This window comes from Phacochoerus africanus, chromosome 15 (assembly GCF_016906955.1).
Source record: "Phacochoerus africanus isolate WHEZ1 chromosome 15, ROS_Pafr_v1, whole genome shotgun sequence".
Classification (NCBI taxonomy): domain Eukaryota; kingdom Metazoa; phylum Chordata; class Mammalia; order Artiodactyla; family Suidae; genus Phacochoerus; species Phacochoerus africanus.
This window is the reverse complement of record NC_062558.1, coordinates 73,098,161-73,118,033: the sequence shown is the minus strand read 5'-3', so window position 1 is coordinate 73,118,033 and position 19,873 is coordinate 73,098,161. Positions and strand designations below refer to the sequence as shown.

General features: G+C 40.7%; 1 protein-coding gene across 5 annotated transcripts in view; it reads right to left on the bottom strand.

Moving 5' to 3' along the window:
* Positions 1-16,660, bottom strand: part of SUPV3L1 (Suv3 like RNA helicase) — a 31,077-nt gene extending 14,417 nt beyond the window's left edge. For 4 of the 5 annotated variants that reach the window (XR_007132227.1, XR_007132228.1, XM_047760870.1 and 1 more), the window contains exons 1-9: positions 16,317-16,660; positions 13,146-13,223; positions 12,439-12,546; positions 11,085-11,199; positions 9,462-9,630; positions 7,299-7,410; positions 3,580-3,657; positions 1,183-1,274; positions 21-201 (exon numbers count right to left, since the gene is read on the bottom strand). Coding sequence is in view for 3 of the 5 variants with exons in the window: in XM_047760870.1 (XP_047616826.1) it covers positions 21-201; positions 1,183-1,274; positions 3,580-3,657; positions 7,299-7,410; positions 9,462-9,630; positions 11,085-11,199; positions 12,439-12,546; positions 13,146-13,223; positions 16,317-16,590 (1,207 nt within the window). In the remaining 2 variants the exon portion in view is untranslated. Of the gene's footprint in view, positions 1-20; positions 202-1,182; positions 1,275-3,579; positions 3,658-7,298; positions 7,411-9,461; positions 9,631-11,084; positions 11,200-12,438; positions 12,547-13,140; positions 13,224-16,316 lie in introns of those variants that run through there. The other variant, XM_047760871.1, reaches the window with a different exon arrangement.
* Positions 16,661-19,873: the final 3,213 nt, after the last annotated feature.

The following is a 19,873-nucleotide window of genomic DNA, read 5'->3' as shown; positions in this document are numbered from 1 at the left end:
TAATGAAAGTCAGTAATTACCAGGTGGGAGACTGCCATATATAACAGCTGATTCCAATCCCCGAATTTCAATCTGTCGACTCACAGAATAAATATCATTCTTGCTAAAACAGACAATGCAGTCCCCAGGCCGAAGGTTGTCTAAAGATTCTAGTGCGTGATCCAGCACAGAAATGGGGGTAAGCCTCTTGTAGGTTCGAACCTACAATAAAAGACATGAAATTGTAAAATAACACACCTAATTCACTTCTTCTAATTGTGAAAAACTCATAATCAAAGGTAAGCTAAAAACTGATATGTTCCAACTTTTTCAAGAGAAAATACAGAAAAACATTTATTTTGATATTTTAACTGTTACCATCAGTTCTCATTGGTATTTCTAAATTAATAAAATTTAATAGAGGGTTTCCTAAATTTTTAAAGCACTTGCATATATATTTGATTTTCATACCAACTTGGTAAGTTCAGAAGAGTTTACTGTTATGTTCATTGTATGAACAAGTAAAATTTTAAAAAAGAGTAAAATAGAGTCTAATAAAAGATTAGGTCTGATGAGGATTTTTCCAATTCTAGCCTTCTGTGATTTGCCTAAAAACACAAAGTGAATAACAGTAAAGCCAAGACTAGAACCCAGAATTTTTTCCACTACATTCTACTATCTCTTCCTGAAAGCTGAGCACAAAACTAACGGACCAATTCAAAAATATTTCATCTTATTACACGTCTAATAAAGAAAACAAAAAGTACGATTAAATAGAATGAGTTACTTCCTACTTTAAAAATTCGAAAAAGGGATATAAACTATCTGTACCAATTAGATCTATTTCAAAGGCCCCCATATCTGATATCTGAAACTTTGAAAATCATGAACATTTTCTGAGCCTCAAACTTCTTACATTCCTGATTTATTTAATTCTAAAGAAATCTCCTCAAATTCCAAAAGGTTTTGTTAGGAAAAGATAATCTCTGTACTTTTGGAGACGTAGAGTGTGATAGCCACTTGGACAGAACTTTGTATCATGAGGTTCAACCGACTATGTATGATCTACTCAACTATGAGGCAATGAAGCTTTCTTTTTAGTTATGTTCTGATTTCACCACTATCTGGGGACTAGGAAGCCACTGCCTGGGTACTCAGGGCTATTCACTATGCTACCTTCACAATGAAGCATATATCAAGTACCTCCACATCTTCCCCAGTTGTGTACATAAGCTCAGTAACCAGGTCAATAGCAGCAGATTCTCCACACAAATGGATTTCTTTAGCACAGAGTCCTGTTAAATCAAAAACTGGGATTTAAAAAAAATTTTTTTTGGGCCACACCATGGCATGTGGAAGTTCTCAGGCCAGGGATTGAACCTGCACCACAGCAGGGACCCAAGGCTCTGCAGTGATAACACCAGATCCTTAACCCACTGAGCCTGAACCCCCAAGAACTCCAAGGGATTTTTTTTCTTTTTTTTTTTTTTTTGGTTTTTCAGGGCTGCACCCATGGCATATGGAGGTTACCAGGCTAGGGGTCGAACCGGAGCTGTAGCTGCAGTCCTAAACCACAGACACAGCAACATGGGATCCGAACAGAGTCTGCACCTACATCACAGCTTGCAGTAAGGCCGGATCCTTAACCCACTGAGCAAGGCCAGGGATTAAACCTGAGTCCTCATGGATATCAGTCGGGTTCATTAACCATTGAGCCATGATGGGAACTCCAGATTTTCAAAAATTCCAAAGATATAAAATTATATATTCAACACTTTACATAACAAAAATATTTTGTTTGCTTACCTATTGCTTTACAACTTTACCAAGTGTTTTCGTAAATACTATCTATGTCTCAAACCTCAAAATAAAAATCTTCTAGTGGGCAAAAATTATCACCATTTTTATAAACCTCAGGGTTTTTCAACTACTTTTCAAGGGTTTGAGTCTACTTGAGGGTGAAGCCAGCCTCAACTAGAGCCTGGCATTCTGATGGTTAATACTGAACATCAGTCTTACACTTTTGTGTTTTAAATCAGGCTCCATGGAATCACTGAGGTGCCTAAGAGACTGGGAGGTAGAAGAAACTCCAAACTCCTTATCCCTGAGGATACCCACTTTCATCTATTTTATATTACAGGCTCCAGTGCGCACTTTTGGTTTGAAGAAAGAGCTCGTTTATTTGTTTTTAAATTTGAAAACACTTGCCCTACAACATGCTGATCAAAAAGTCACTCAATAACAAGCAGGAGAAACATTCATTCCTGTCTGTGGACCTCAAGTCCACCTTCAGGAGCCTATACTAAAGAAATAAGGTAAATCAATAAAGTGCCATGGCCACAAAGATTTTTACTGTATCATTAATAATAGGGAAAAATCTTCAACTCCTTGGAACAAATTACAATTTGTCTCCCATATCTACAGGTTCCACATTTGCACATTCAACCAATGATGGACTGAAAACATTCAATCTGTGGTTGGTTAAATTCATGGATGCAGAACCCATCCCCCACAAAAACCAAGGGAAGACTCAACAATACAGCTATTCAATGGAGAATAAACAATATTTTAAAAAATTTTTTGGAGTTCCCGTCATGGCTCAGCAGAAACAAATCTGACTAGGAACCATGAGGTTGTGGGCTCGATCCCTGGCCTCGCTCAGTGGGTTAACGATCCGACGTTGCCATGAGCTGCGATGTAGGTTGCAGACTTGGCTTGGATTCCGCATTGCTGTGGCTGTGGCGTAGGCTGGTGGCTACAGCTCCAATTAGACCCCTAGCCTGGGAATCTCCATATGCCTTGGGTGCTGGCCCTCAAAAGACAAAAGGACAAAAAAAAAAAAGTTTTTAATTAAAGTATAGTTAATTTACAATGTTATGCCAACTTCTGCTGTATAGAAAAGTGATTCAGCTATACACACACACACACACACACACACACATTCTTTTTAATATTCGTTTCCATTATGAACTATCCCAGGAGACTGGATATAATTCCTTGTGCTGTACAGTAGGACCTTGTTTATCCATTCTAAATGTAACAGTTTGCATCTACTAAGCCCAAACCCCCAGTTCATCCCTCTTCCTCCCCTCCCCTTTCCCCCTTGGCAACCATAAGTCTGTTTTCTATGTCTGTGAGTCTGTTTCTGTTTTGCAGAGAGGTTCATTTGTGCCATATTTTAGATCCCACATGTAAGTGATATCATGTGGGAGAATATGCAATATTGATACATGGTATTAAAAATGCCTATGAAACAACAAAAATGAAAAAAGCAAGATACAAATATTATATATTCACAAAACACCATATGGATGAAAAAAAGACTGGCATGAAACACCAAAATGTTAATAGTTGCTGTGTAAATATGGTGAGATATGAACTCTAATTAAATAATTAATTAGGATTATCCTAATTTCATACCAGAAAAAATGGACTTCTCATTACTAAAACAATATTTAGAAAACTACAAGACACACTTAGCTGACTTTTTTGTGATTTATATCAAGAGAGGATCCAGGTGGCTCTATTTGGCAATGTCAAGCAGATAAAATGCATCTGTATGTCACAAAGCATGGGTTTTATAGCTATAAGACCACTAACCTAGCAGTGCTCTGGTCCAGGCCCATCCTCTGGCTGGGTCTTTAATCATCTGAATTTCATCAATCACAGCCACTTCATCTGAAAATAAAAAAAGTTATCATAAGCAAGACAATCTACTTAAATAACATCATCAACAAATCACAATACCAAAATCATTGTCATTGTTTACCATGAGCTTCTTTTCTGGCAGGCTTATTTTAGGCACTTTACAATTATAACTCATTTAATCCTCACAACAAGCCCATTAGTTAAGTATCATCGTTATTTACATTTACATTTTACAGAAGAATAAACAGAAACCCAGAGACGTCATTGGCTCAAGGTTATACAGCATGGGCAGTTACTTAAGTTGTAAAATACATGAAATTCCGGATCATCTCCAAAATTCACTCTTCAAAAAAATTTTTTTTTTAAACCCAATTGCACCACAGCAGGAACTCCTGCATATCCTGTTATTCTTTTTTTGCCTTTTTGTCTTTTTAGGGCCTCACTCATGGCATATGGAGGTTCCCAGGCTAGAGGTTGAACTGGAGCTATAGCTGCTAGCCTATACCATAGCCAAGTCAATGCCAGATCCGAGCTGTGTCCACGACCTACACCACAGCTCATGGCAACACGGGATCCTTAACCCACTGAGCAAGGCCATGGATCGAACCTGTGTCCTCATGGATAGATATTAATCAGATTCATTTCCACTGGGCCATGACAGGAACTCCCCACTCTTCAAAATTCTTAACCACTCTACTGTACTGCTTCCCAAAGTGAGCAGGTTCAGTTGTCCTGCTTTCTGCAAACCCGGAGGCAGCCTGGACTATCCCACACAGCAGTGAAAGACAATCCCAGGAACCAGGAGTAGATAGCCCTGCAGTAAATGAAGCACCTCCACCTCAGGAACACAAACGGGTATTAGGAGGACACGCAGAATATGTCAATGCCCTAAGCTCCAGCTCTGCTCGGTCTTAGGGGTTTTAAGCTCATTACTATGGTAAAAAAAAAAAAAAAAAAAAAAGCTGCATTTTATTTTCTAACGCCAAAATATTTCCAATCATATTATTATCATTTTTTTTTTGTCTTTTTACCTTTCCTAGGGGCGCTCCCGCGGCATATGGAGGTTCCCAGGCTAGGGGTCTAATCAGAGCTGTAGCTGCCGGCCTACGCCAGAGCCACAGCAACGCAGGATCTGAGCTGCGTCTGCGACCTACACCACAGCTCAAGGCAACGCCAGATCCTTAACCCGTTGAGCAAGGCCAGGGATCGAACCCACAACCTCATGGTTCCTGGTCGGATTCGTTAACCATTGCCCCACCATGGGAACTCCTCCAATCATATTATTTTATTCTTTTAAAGCCATTTATACTTTAGTTATCTTCCTCAAATACCAAGGAGTTAAGAAGAGCATATTTTTTAAAAATGAAAAATTTAATATGCCCACAATGACATTTAGGAAACAGAAGAGAGCTAATTTTAAAATTACTTAGCATATCTGGGTGTATACAAACAAAATTAGAAAAGGGGGCAGAAGAGGGAATTTTGATTTATATATGCTATTTTAAATTTTTACTATGTACTACTTTTAGAATAAATTGATTTTTAAAAACTATCCACTTACTCAGAAAATTTTTTCTTTTTTCTCTTTTTTTTAGGGCCGTATCTGCAGCATATAGAAGTTCCCAGGCTAGGGTCTGCCCAGGCAGCTGAAGCTGCTGGCCTACACAGTAGCTTCAACAACACCAGATTTGAACCAAGTCTGTAACCTAAACCACAGCTCTTGGCAATACTGGATCCTTAACCCACTGAGCAAAGCCAGGGAGCAAACCTGGATCCTCATGGATAATAGCTGGGTTCATAAGCCACTGAGCCACAACAGGAACTCAAGAAAGTTAGGATTATTAAAATGCAAAGGCAAGCTATCAAATAGTACATAATGAATAACTCCTATTTTTATTTAATATACATACCCACAAAGCACACGAGGGTGTATGAATACAGTACAAACACAAACAGAAAATATAAACCACAGGATTAACTAACATGTTTGATTCTGGATGGGTAGAATCGGGGAGTTACATGTTTTTATTCCTTCTCTTTGCATTTATTTTTCTATTATGAAAAATGATTGCCTATATAATAAATTTTCATTTAAAATATTTTCAAAACTACAGTACTTTTTTCTTTTCTTTTTTTAATTTTATGGCTGCACCTGAGGCATATAAAGGTTTCCAGGTCAGGGACTGAGTCTGAGCCATAGCTGTGACCTATACCACAGCTGGAGCAACACTGGATCCTTTAACCTACTGCGCCAGGCCAGGGATTGAACCCACATCTTGACAGAGACCCAAGATGCTGCAGTCGGATTCTTAACCCACTGTGCTATGGCAGGAACACCCAAAACTATAGTACGTAAACAGAAGTTAATTGTGGCACTATACATAATAACAAAAAAATTTAAATAACCTAAATAGTCTTTAATAGAGGAATAATTTTATTCATAATAGAGAATACTTACATAACAATTTAAATAATACATGTGATATATATATTGATGAAATATTTATGTAAACAAGACTAGACCCAAAAACATGTTGCGTAGAATAAAAAGCAAGTTGTGCAACAATAATACAATAAAATAATCATGTAGGAGTTCCTGTTGTGGCGCACCGGAAACAGGAACTCCTACATGAAATAGGAACCGTGAGGTTGCAGGATCGATCCCTGGCCTCTCTCAGTGGGTTAAGCTCACCACTGCTGTGAGCTGTGGTGTAGGTCGCAGATGCAGCTCAGATCTTGAGTTGCTATGGCTGTGGCGTAGGCCAGCAACTATAGCTCCAATTAGATCCCTAGCCTGGGAACCTCCATATGCTGCAGGTGTGGCCCTAAAAAAAAAGCAAAATAATAATAATAATAATGTTTTAAAATACACACTCTACAGTATCAACAGGTAATATACATCAGTGATACCAAAAAACAACAACAACAAAAAAGACAGGAAAGGTATATATTAAATACTTGACTCCAGTTGGATCAAAACAGAGGAGAGGAATTGTACTGGGAAGTGATACAAAGGAAAATTCACGCTTGTTAACTTTTCAGTTCTTTTTTTTTTTTTTTGGCCGCACGTGTAGCCCATGCAAGTTCCTGGGCCAGGAATCAAACCCATGCCACAGGAGCAATTTGAGCTGCTGCAATGACAATGCTGGATCTTTAACCCACTGCACCAAAAAGAAATTCCAACATTTCAGTTAATTTTTAAGAGGAAAAAGGAAAGAAAATTCAAAAGCAAACATGACAGAAAGTTCGGATTTTTTTTTTTTTTTTTGTCTTTTTAGGGCTGCACTCACAGCATATGGTAGTTCCCAGGCTAGAGGTGGAATATGAGCTGAAGCTGCCAGCCTACACCACAGCAATACAGGATCCAAGCGGTGTCTGTGACCCACACCACAGTTACTGCACCGCCAGATCCTTATCCAACTGAGTGAGGCCAGGAATCAAACCTGCATCCTCACAGATAAGAGTCAGAGTCATTAGTGCTAAGCCAGAAAAGGAACACCCAGTATGGCATTTTTAAGTAGTGGTAAGTATGGGCATTTGCTGTACTGTTTTCTTCTTTGTCTCAATTTAAACCTTTTTTCACAATAAAAAACACAGTTCATATGTTCATGCATATTTTTAAATTAAAAAAAAATACTAAACCATAAGTTTCGACAATGGTGTATACGTACAGGGAGTTGTAACACTGCACATCTCAACAGTACAAGCAACGTGGGCAGCCTGTTTCCCATCTGGCTCTACTGTCACACGCTCTTCACCTGTTACCAAATCACATGGCACACCCTAGAATGACAAAAGAAAACTGGAATTATTTCCACCTTGAGAACAACAGCAAAAAAGAAGCTTTGAATATTTAATAGAGCATTCTCTCCATTACATCAAATTTTGTCCAATAGCTGAAACAAAATCTATCTAATCCTTAAAAAAATTATAAAAATACAAAATCCACTGTCTCACATAACCTATGTAAACTTGGAAATATCGCAAATCAGCTAAATTCTCAGGTAACAAAAGTGTGAGAACTTGCAGCGGTTTTAATTTTTAATTGTGTACTATTTCAACAGTTTCCGTACTATTTCCATTTCTGAAATGAAATAAATTGTTTGTGTTCAAAATTAATATTATAAATAAAATTTAAGAATAAAGACCTACTAATATCTTTGACAAGAACCAACACCAATGCTGTGGTATATTTGAAGAGGTTCCCCAGGACGAAGAACATTTGGTGTTAAATCTGGGAAAATCCAGGCAAACTGGAACAGATGGTCTTCCTAGTGGCCTGAAACTAATGCAGAAACACCAGACATATCCAAACTGAGGTGGGGTTCACCACACAACTGACCTATAGTCTTTCAAAATGTAAAGGTTATGAAAAGTAAAGAAAGACTGAGGAATTGTCCTAGATGAATGGACACTAGAGACATGACAATACAATACAGGGTGAGACCCTGAACAGAATGCTGGGGTTGGGGCAGACAGGGAGGTGGACTGGCAGCATTGTTATTGGACAAATGGCAAAATTTGATTATGGACTGTGGATTAAATAATGGTATTCCATCAATATTAAATGTTCTGCTATGGATGAATAGCCTGAAATTATGTAAAAGAAAGACTGTGTTCTGGGGAAATATTTTTAAGCATTCATGAATAAAGAGGCATTATTTCTGCAAACTACCCAAATTATTCAGAACAAGAAATAGAAAATGCAAATTACCTACCCAAACTGGTTAATCTCACATTATAAAGTTATAATAAAATAATGAATCAAAATATGGCTCATTTATTGAAATTATACTTCGGACCACAGGACATTCAGTCCTTTTCAGGTTTGAAAAGGTGGCTTCAGTTATCATTAGTTCTAGTAGATAGCATCAGAGGTTTAAGCTAAAAAAAAGGTAATATGAATACCACAACAGAGTAGTGATTAACTCTGAGAAGGCAAAGGAGGGGTTCAGAGGCAGTTTCAGCTGTATCAGTAATATTTTTTTTTTCTTTTGCTTTTTAGGGCTACACCTGCAGCATATGGAAATTCCCAGGCTAGGGGTCAAATCAGAGCTGCAGCTGCCAGCCTAGGCCACAGCCACAGCAATTAAGGATCTGAGCCAAGTCTGCAACCTACATCACAGCTCAGAGCAAGCAACGCCAGATCCTTAACCTAGTGATCAAGGCCAGGGACTCAACCCGAACCCTCATGGAGGATAGTTTGTAACCTACCGAGTCACAATGAGAACTCCCAATATTTTAATTCTTAAAAAAGTTTAAAAAAAAAAAAAAAAAAGGAGTTTCCTGGTGGCCTAGTGGGTTAAGAATCCAACATTGTCACTGCCGTGACTTGGGTCACTGCTGAGGGGTGGGTTCAATCCCTGGCCCAGGAACTTCCACATGCCATGGGCACAGGCCCCCCCCACCCCAAAAAAAGTTAAGAAAGTAAAGAAAAACCCAAGTATGGCAAAATATTGGAATTTTATAGGAGTTGGGGAGTGGTTTCAATTTATTTCTATATTACTCCCCATATTTCTCTGTATATGTAAGATATTCTTTATTACTGTATTTCACTCATTCTAATACAAACATTTTTTTCACATTTTAGTAACTCTGAAATCCGATACCTCTTAACAATGGATGGCATGTCAGAATTCAGTTGGCAGCATCATCTTTCTCCATTGTGCATAAAATAAAGGTACATCTTATAATTTATGGCTTCTTTAGTACAATGCAATATGGCAATTTTCGTTGACAGTAAATTATCACATATGCCCTCCCATTCCCCTCCCTTCACTCTAGTCTCCCCCAAATTAACAAGAAAAAGAGTGAATATTTGGTAATATACTAACAGCAGCATTACTCTTTTCGAAGATCTCATGTGCCAGTAATTTTAAAGGGCCACAATACACTCCAGATTTTGCTGACAGGTATTTCTGAATTGCATGATAAGTCTTTCCACTGTTTGTGGGGCCTGAATGGAATATTATCTTCCGCTGTATGGCTCTAGCTTCTGGGTACCTAAAACAAGAGTAAGTAAACAGTTTAATCCCATTCACCTCAAAATCCTGACAAAGGTACTAACTGAAAAAAAAAAAAATTCCACTGAAACAACCTCAACATTCACAAGATAGCATCTTCTTCTTCTTCTTCTTTTTTTTTTTTTTTTTTTGCTTTTTAGGGCCTGCCTGTGGCATATGGAAGTTCCCAGGCTAGGGGTCAAATCGGAGCTGCAGCTGCAGACCACAGCCACAGAACAGCCATAGCCATGCGGGATCCAAGCCATGGCTTCAACCCTTACGGCAATGCTGGACCCTTAACCCACTAAACCCCAGGGATCGAACCTGTAGCCTCATGGATACCAGTCAGGTTCATTACAGCTGAGCCACAATGGGAACTCCACAAGATAGCATCTTTGAAAAACTAAATTAAATGATAAGTTTCACATTCACACTAAAATGACTGCTTTCCAAGAATGGCATTTACTAACTAGAGGACAGAAAAGTCCAAATACAAATTAGTTTCTTGAATATTCTTACCACTGTACAAATCTCTTTTCTCCAAGAGTTACTTAAAATAAATTTAAACTGCCATCAGCTCCAGAAATAATTTCACATTATTTCCAGAGCTCTACATATGTCCTGTAAGTAAATATTCCTAGGCTTCTGAATTTCAGCATATTCAATATAATGACTCAGTCTTTTGCTTCTGGCCATGATGAATGGTAATGGACTTGCCCTCTCACCATAAACAAGTACAAAATTGCACAAAATATATATACACAGCAGCTGCTTGAAGGCACGGACAACAGGCAGTGCAGGTCTACAAGCTCTTAAAGAATGGAACACTTGAGATGAGCCTTGCTATACCCCAGTAGGGCACAAGGAGGCAGAACCCAAGCAAGGTAAAAATAGTCCCACTGAGCTGAGCAGTAAAGATCAAGGTCAGAGCTGCTGAAGCACCTGGAATTTGAAGGCCAGAATGTAGAAGGCAAGGATGCAGTAGAAGGGAGTCTTGAAGTCTGTGTGGGGCTTCCTTGGATCCTTGGCCAAGGCCTGGACTGAACATGTGCAGGGCCTAGCAGAAGACTGCTTGCTAAGAGTTTGAGTAGAAAGCCTCAAAGAGGTGGCAAAGTGCCAGGTGATGCTGGAGTCCCAGCCATGGTGGTGGGTGGAGAGAGCTCATAAAAGCCCAGGTTTTCAGGTGAGACACCAGAAGACCACACCTGAACTGCAAGAACACCCTCCTAAAGGGCTACTCTAGATCTGCCCCAATAAACCCTTAAACCAAGCTTGAATAGGATCAAGGGGAGATACCAGTTAACTGTCTGCCAGAATTAACTCCCTTTTTTCTAGAGAAAACAAAGCAATCTAAACTACTTATGATTTATATCCAGCATACAATAAAAAATAATGATCATAAATTTCCCAAGATTAGAAAGTAAAAACTTCAAATCCACAAATAAAGAAACTAACCAGTTAGGTGGTATTCTTAGGTCGCTGATTTTACGTAGATCATCCTTACACTCCAACACAGGAAATATTTGCTTTGCGTGTCTCAAGAAAAATGGAAATAAATCATCCACATGAGCTGGAAAATAAAACACTGCATTAATATGTACAATCTAAATGTTATCCATAACTAAATTTAATGAAAACTTTTTTCTTAGTGAGTTAAGGGGACATTGCTAGAATAAAAAGAAAAACCCTAGGGAGTTCCCATCATGGTGCAGTGGAAATGAATCTGACTAGGAACCATGAGGTTGCGGGTTCAATCCCTGGCCTCGCTCAGTGGGTTAAGGATCTGGCGTTGCTGTGAGCTGTGGTGTAGGTCACAGATGTGGCTGGGATCCTGTGTTGCTATGGCGTAGGTCGGCAGCTGTAGCTCCCATTCGATCCCTAACCTGGGAACTTCCATGTGCCACAGGTGCAGTCCTAAAAAGACAAAATAAAGAAAAACCCTAGAACAAGGAATTCTATCCTTTCCTGAGATCCTGCTTTGTCATATGTTTTCTTCCTTACTTCACCTCTACTTTCCCGGAAAACAGAACACTGGCTGTCAATAACCATGTCCTACTTCTTCAGTGCAAACAAGTAAAGATCAGCAGTGATGAAAGTTAAGTTAAAAACAAAGAGCCTAGAAATATACATGAGACAGAAGGCCTGTGGTTATTGAAGAGAAATACAGGTGCGAACACCATTTAAACTACAGAGACCACTGAGAGACAAAACACAGAAGTGAACTGATTCCTCAGCAAGAAGTCGTCACACCTTAGTGGCACTGATGAGGGTGCGGCTGGGTCCCATTCTGCTTTGTGTCCAGGTTCTATCTCAGTGCCTGGCCCAGGGCAAAGGTCTAGTAGTCAAATACATAAAAATATAACCAAAGCCAAACTGCCTATGGGAACAAAATAATGATGTTCTTACCTTTTCTTTTTCTTTTATAGCAAGAGCTTTGTCCTGATGTGAGAGAGAAAGAGGCCAGTGGAAGAAAGAGATGGAATCTGTTATGGATTAATTCTATTTTTGTGAGAGTTCGTTTCACGGTGGCCTACATGACCACAAAGTGAAGAGCAGAGGGCGACAGACAGATCAAGGCCCCAGTCCTCCTCCAGTCTAAGACATATGGATGATTTAATAACTAGCTCAGAGACCCACTATACAGGCAAAAGGACCTAAAAGGCCTCCTGGGAAAGCACTGAATTATTTACAGAGGATGTGAATAGGGCCTACTCTAAAGCAAGTAAGCCCTAACTAGAGAACTAAACATGACATATGGAAAGAAACAGAAAGTATGTTTCACAGGATTTTAAAGTCTTTAAACACTTACCTGCACTGAAGCAAATATCATTTAAAATAATGTGAATGTCCACATCCAGGGAATGAGACTGCATGATATAGTTTCTAAAGCTTATGAAAGCTTGGTGGAAGAGACGCGCTGTGGGAAACAAAATCAAAGTAGGCATGGCTTAGTTTTCACTTAAAGTCTCATTTTTAAAAAGTACACATACAGGAGTTCCCATTGAGGAGGCAAGTTCGATCCCTGGCCTCGCTCAGTGGGTTAAGGATCTGGCGTTGCCATGAACTGTGGTGCAGGTCACAGACAGCTTGGATCCCACATTGCTGTGGCTGTGGGATAGATCAGCAGGTGCAGCTCCAATTCAACCACTAGCCTGGGAACTTCCATGTGCCATAGGTGTGGCCCTAAAAAGCAAAAAAAGAAAAAAAAAAAAAACAAAGTACACATACACATCATACCTAATTCACCAAAGTGTCTTCTTTTTCCCTTGTAGTACAGCTGGTTTGTTATGATCTAGGCTAAAACTGACATCCTAGTACAGCACAAAAGAAAGCTTAACACATAGCTCCTCTGCTGTGTGTCTGGCTCGCCAGCTGCATCTTGCCAATTTCCCGCCCAGGGACAGCTTCCAGATTACAACTATGTACTTACCCTGTGTGTCCAGGCCCACATGATAAAGACAAAGCTGTAACCTCAACAGTAATAAAATGTTTCTCATGGAAATGTTACTACCTTACCATCAAGTCCATAATCAGCACCCAGCTTCTGAATTTCCTTCCTCTTGTAAAACTTATCTAAGATCTTCTTGACTTCATCTGGAAGAAAGATATCAAAATTTAACATATGTTCAACATTTGTTTTCCAGATAGAGAAAAGCCCCCAAAGCAAAAGAAGCCTGAAGTCATAACACTTAAGGCAGCAGTTTGTTGAGTGCTGAAAGACCTTGAAGGTTTTAGCTGATCACAAATTCTTTATGGTTTAATAGTTTCTAGAAAAGTAAAGTCAAACGACGCAACATTCCTGTTACATGGCAGAGGAGTAAGGGTGGTGCTACAGGATCAGCATCACCCTTAGCCTCCGTCAGGCTGCTTTTAGAGAACCATGTTCTGTTTCATTTATTCACAACCATTTTCAACATTAATAGTGAGCAGCCAAAAGGTATCTAGAAAGACGACCAATGCTTATGCTTATCTGCGAATAACTAAAGGAGCCAGGGAAGATCTTTAGTTTGAAGATGATGTCAGGAAAAACAGATTACACGTGTTTCATTCTAGATGGAATAACTAAAACCAGTGGAAAGTGAGATAAACAGATGTCAGTGGAATTTATCCAAGAACTTACTAATAATTAGAACAGGGAAAAGGAGTTGCCTCACAAAAGTGCTAGCTTGTCACTGAAAGTCCTCAAGCAAGGTTTAGGTAACTGTATTTCAAGGGTGACAGGGGAGAAATTACTGTACTGTAGTTGAGGCTGAATTAGATGCCTGCCGAAGTAACACATTGTTATGAATCACTAATTTTACAGGTGAAAATATTTTAAATTAATCAAGCTGAGATTGTATTAACATTTTACATGTTCAAATATTACTGCATTATCCTGTAGTAATAAATATTTTACTGATCCAGCCATATACTCTTCATTTCTGGGAAGGCAGGCCAAAACTGAGGATGCAGTCTTTGATCATGAAACACAGGAAGGCTGGGTGGCCCGCATTTTTATCCCCCATAAGAGTACCAACTGCATTTTCATGCAGTCACGACACACACAACACTCACTGAAGAAATTAAGCCTGAATAAAGCATCCCACTAACAAAAATTTGTTTTGTAACAAAAATTTTTCAGAATGAAGGAATTTGGTTTTGCTTTCAATTAAAAAAAAATCTCCATAATAAGAATTACCTTATTATCCACTCCCAAAAAGATGCTGCAATGGCCATTTTCTTTGTAACTGTTTTTTTCTTTTTTCTTTTTAGGGCCACAACTGTGGCATATGGAAGTTTCCAGGCCAGGGGTTGAATCAGGGCTGCAGCTGCCAGCCACAGCCACAGCCACGCAGGATCTGAGCTGCATCTGTGACCTACACCTCAGCTTGTGGCAATGCCAGATCCTTAATCCACTGAGTGAGGCCAGGAATTGAACCCATATAGTCACAAACACTATGTTGGGTTCTTAACCCACTGAGCCAGAATGGAAATCCCTCTACTTTATATCAAATGTTTAATACACATGATACTAGTTTATATTTGTTATCCTTTACACTTTCCTTTTTTTTTTTTTTTGTCTTTTTGCCATTTCTTTGGGCCGCTCCCGCAGCATATGGAGGTTCCCAGGCTAGGGGTCGAATCGGAGCTGTAGCCCCCGGCCTACGCCAGAGCCACAGCAACGCAGGATCCGAGCCTCGTCGGCAACCTACATCACAGCTCACGGCAACGCCAGATCCTTAACCCCTGAGCAAGGGCAGGGACCAAACCCGCAACCTCATGGTTCCTAGTCGGATTCGCTAACCACTGCGCCACGACGGAACTCCCCTTTACACTTTTCAAAGTGCTTTGCCAAACATGTTATCGTGATTTTCACAATCCAGAGATATCAGCAGAGAAAATACTACTCTCTTTTTACCATTTGGGAAATGGAGAAAAGAGAAGTAAAATGTAAATCAGGCCCCTCCCTTAAGTGCTGTATGACTGTCACAAATATGCATTGTTTTTCTACTTAATTCAATCTACCTTCACATGGCTAAATGTGTTATAATCAACCAAAAAAAAAAAAATACATATACATGTAAAAAAAAAAAAAAATCTTTAAAACAGCACCTACCATATTGACCAGAACAGTGCTTGGCACATAGTAGCATGTAACAGACATTCAGTAAGTATTTGACAGGAATAAAAACTGCCTACTTCATTGGGTTATTAGGAAGATTAAAAGTGTCACATGCTTAAAACAGTACTTATCTCTAGCAAACGCTCCCTATTAGTCATTGTTATTTTAAAAGAAGAAGAAAGAATCACAGAGGTATTCTAGGCCTAAAGAGTAGCATGTATTAAAGGCCCTGAAGCACAAGCTCACATCTCACCAATGCTGCTGAAACAAGGAGAGTGCTGTGCAATGAAGCCTCTCCAAGAGGTACTCAGGCTAGACCAGGCAGGGCCTTCCAGGCATAGTAGAGATTGAAGCCCCCTTTCAACTGGGGACAATGGAAAAACACTAAACAATTTTTTGCAGGGGAGCAAAAGGATTAAATGGTCTTGCCACTTGCTGATGCCAAATGATTCCTTTCTCTCTGGAGCCCACAATGATCAGAGTACCTACCACCTTTGGGAAGCACACCCTTCTCCTGCTCTAGTTTGTAATACAGTTGGTCATCTGTATGTGCTTCCTTCCTCCCCATAAGAATATAAGGTTCTGGAGCGGAAGAGATCTGGATATGAATCTGGTTCCTCTTGACAGCCACGATACAGCCTAACACTGCGTCTAGTTTGTGTAGGTGCCCAGTCAGTGACAAATAATCCTGAGCAAAGTTCTCCTCTGGCTTTTCACTGCCTCACTCCCTTGTCCTTTCTCGGGGCAATAGTTCTGAGCCACCGGGGAGGAGAGAGAGGATGCTAGAAAATTAGTGGTCCACCTAACGACTCAAAAAACGTGAACTGCCCCATCACAAGAGGATGGGACAATGTAACCATTCAGAGAACAGCGAGAAGAACAAGGCCAGTTCTGGCGCAGCACACTAAAGAATCAATGAGACACAGTCCCAAGCCTTGAAGGGCTCCCAAACCAACAAGGGGGATGAACATTGACATGCACAGTGACAACGCTCAAGGGGACCGCAAGTCTCCAGGGGAAGGAAGGACAGCTTCCTCAGCCCTACAAACACCAGCCTGGCCGCCTTCTCCAGCCCGTGCACTCACTCTTGTCCAGAGGGCGAGTTAGTTCGGCCCCGACGTCGCCATCCGCGCTGGGACCCTGAGGTTTGACAGTCAGCGGCACGAACAAGGACGTGTTCGGGGTTTTGGAGCCTCCTGAGGCGGAGGAGGAGGCGCAGGCGACGGCAGAAACGCGCCCGAGAGCCCCGGGAAAGGGCACGGTGTGGGAGCGAAGGGCAGAGCAGACGGCTGCCCGGTGGCCAGCCTGGCGCCCGGCGGGGAGCCGAGCCCACAGCAGGGCACACCGGGGTAAGGACATTGAGGCCGCAGACTGGAAAGGAGGCAGGCTGGAGTAGCCTGGGGACACGGCGGCGGACAGTGACGCACAACGCCAGTGCCTACAGCCCGCAAAGACCCAGAACAGCAAAGCTGCCCAGGAAAACGCCCGAGTGCTGAAAGGCGGCTCATAAAGGGAAAGGAAAGCTTAGAAGTGAAAAATCAGAAAAGATAACTCCTTGTAAGTTCATGTTCTGTCTCTCTCTTTTTATTGGAAATTGGAGCCAGCTTTCTTTAAAGAAAAGAAAATAATCAGGCACCGGTTGGGGATGTCACAGTTGAGAGGCGGGGCCTGCGAGGTGCATCACGTGACGGACGCTGGCCCTATTCAGAAGCACGTGGGCAGTGCGGCCGGGCTCAGAGGGCGCACCACTTGGAGAGGCACTTCTCGGTGTAGTCGGCCTTTCTCCATGGCTTTGGGACTCCAAGTTTTGAAGAGCATTTCTGGAAAGTTCCTTGGGTTATTAACTTTCGTTTCCTAATGGAATAATGTTAGAGAACAAAACGATCTGCCCATCAGGATTGTTGCTAAGGAATTTTGTTCTGCAAGTGCTTAGGTAAACCCCTTGTTACGACCTGTGTGTAAGTAATTATACTCTAATATGAGCAATTTGTGTACATCCTCCTAGCAGCTGATGTATCACAACCACATGGCAAAAATATGTCCTTAGTACCTGGACCAAAGTCTAGTTTCTTTGGCATTCGTTGGATACTGTGTCACATTAGGTCGCTGCATGTTAAATTCAAAAGATGCTGTTGGATTTGGGGTTTCCATATCTCTTATTATACTTAAAACAGTAAGGTCTTGCAAGTTGAAGGAACAATGCACGTGATGTGTGATAATGTGTCAAATAGGATTTCAGGAACAGTTTGCTATGTACCTTTGATTCACAGAATACTTTTTAAACATACGGGATTCAAGTAGACCAACACCTTGCCCTCAGAGTTTCTGATCTGGTCTTGGTCATAGGCACAGTACCTGTTAAGCATTGGAAATACTTATTATTCTTAGGCTAATGAGAGTTCAAAGAACTATTCGTGTTGGAACTATGGGCCAGTTGTGTCATCGTTTCTCACTTCCATACTTCTAAAGTATTATTGGGTGCCTAGTACAACTGCTGTCATAGCACTGAAACTATCATAATTGTGTCTTTAGAGTAGTAGTTCTCAAACTTTAGCATGCATCAGAATCATCTAGAAAGCTTATTTTAAAACAAAACTGTTGGGAGTCCCCTGGTGGTCTAGTGGTTTAGGACTCAGAGCTTTCACCACCACAGCCCAGGTTCAATCCCTGGTTTGGGAACTGAGACCCCACATCAAGCCACTGAACACGACGCCCACCCCCCCAAATTGTTGTGGCCCTACTCCTGGAGTTTCTGACCCAGGAGATCTGGAGTGGGGCCCAAGACTTTGAATTTATGTTTTCAGGTGATGTTGACCCTGCTAGTCCAGGGACCACAATTTCAGAACCACTGCTATGGGTTATAGTTCCTTCATGGTAGGGCCAATAAAATACCACTAAAGAAATACTCAGGAAAACACTGAATGTATGTATAAATACAGAAATAAGTGGACAGGGAAGGGAAGTGGGAGAAATAAAGATAACCCTGGTCAAAGGGAATAAAGCAACTTCTCTCTTCTTTGCCTTTGCTATTAACAAAACCTGGTTTATAAGGTTTCACAAAAGCAAATTTCTGTAGCTTCCCCCCCCCGCCCCACATCTTGCCTACCAAATTCTACAATCTGAAATTTCTAGTGTTTTTCTTTTCTTTTTTAGGGCCACACATGGAAGTTCCAGGCTTAGGGGTGGAATCAGAGGTGCAGCTACTGGCCTACACCACAGCCACAGCAACGCTGGATCCTTAACCCACTGATGGAGGCCAGGGATCGAACCAGCAACCTCATGGTTTCTAGTCAGATATGTTTCTGATGCACCATGATGGGAACTCCCTGAATTGTTTATTTCTAAGTGAATTTTTGAGACTTAGTCTTAGAATCATGGAATACTAGAGCAGGAGTGGGTCTTAGAGATTAAGTAGTTCAGATTCCTCAAACCTAGGGAGGGGGCAACTATCAAGTACATTTGTAGAACTTGTGGTAGTGTGGTTTATGTCCACACAGTCCTTCTATGCTTGTCTTGCTTTGTCTCCAGGGTCTGATAACATTCCTAGAGAGCCTAGTCTATTTCCTTTACTCTAATACTAGGTCGCATAACAGTTCTTATCCGTAATTACATTTAGACACTTTTTTTTTTTTTCCTAAAAGACACCTTTACTTTTATAATCGCTAGGAAAATAAACATCCATTCATTCACACATTCCACGTGTATTGTGATAAGCAAAGTATAGCAAAACAGGCTGAATCTTTGAGAGTTTTATTAAGCCTATACAATTAAAGAGTCTTCTAAAAGTGTGGTAAGCACAGTCCTGGAGGTGTGCACAGCATACCCTGGCAGTAAAACAAAGGCCATCTAACTCTGACTGGAGATGGAGATGGTGTCAGATAAGAACAGCCTCAAGAGTCTTACAAGAAGTTAACCAAAGTGCAGGCAGAAAGGCAAGCATTCTCCGAGGAGTCTGGCAATAACAAGCTGAACTGGTGTTTTGTAAGAGACTAAACTTTTACTCAAGTCGCCAGAAGATTTTAAATGGGGGAGTGACATATGAATTATGCTCAGGAGTCTTGTGACTCAGTGGGTTAAGGATCCAGGTTGCTGCGGTGGCAAGGGTTCACTCCCTGGCTAGGGAAAGTTGTCTCTATGCTGCCAGCTAGGCCAAAAAAAAAAAAAAAAAAAGATTTCTGTTCATAGAAGCCCTCAAGCCTAAAAGTGGAACTGGTATATTTAAGGGTACACACATTCTTCACTATGCCTTTATCTGATATCAAACTGTAAAATGTGTTACATTTCAATACAGGCTAATAAAAGCCCTGGACAGTGCCTTTATGTATGTTCAACAGTTTCAGCTTAATATAAATGGAACGTAATAAATTTGAGTTTACTGACTCACATGGTAATTAGAATTGAGTATTCCAACTACTTGATCCACGCTGAAAGGGTCGAGAATATGTCACTGCACCCTAAAGTTTTTAGTTAGAAGGCATTTGAGTTCCTGAAATCTGCTATCTCCCTAAAAGCAAAGCCTCCCAAAAGAACTCTGTTGCTATAAATTCCCTCACTGGGAGCAACCAGGGAAGATTAACTCATCACTAGACAGTGAGAAATTGGCCCCACACCCAAACAGACTTTGGTTACAAAACTGTTGTAT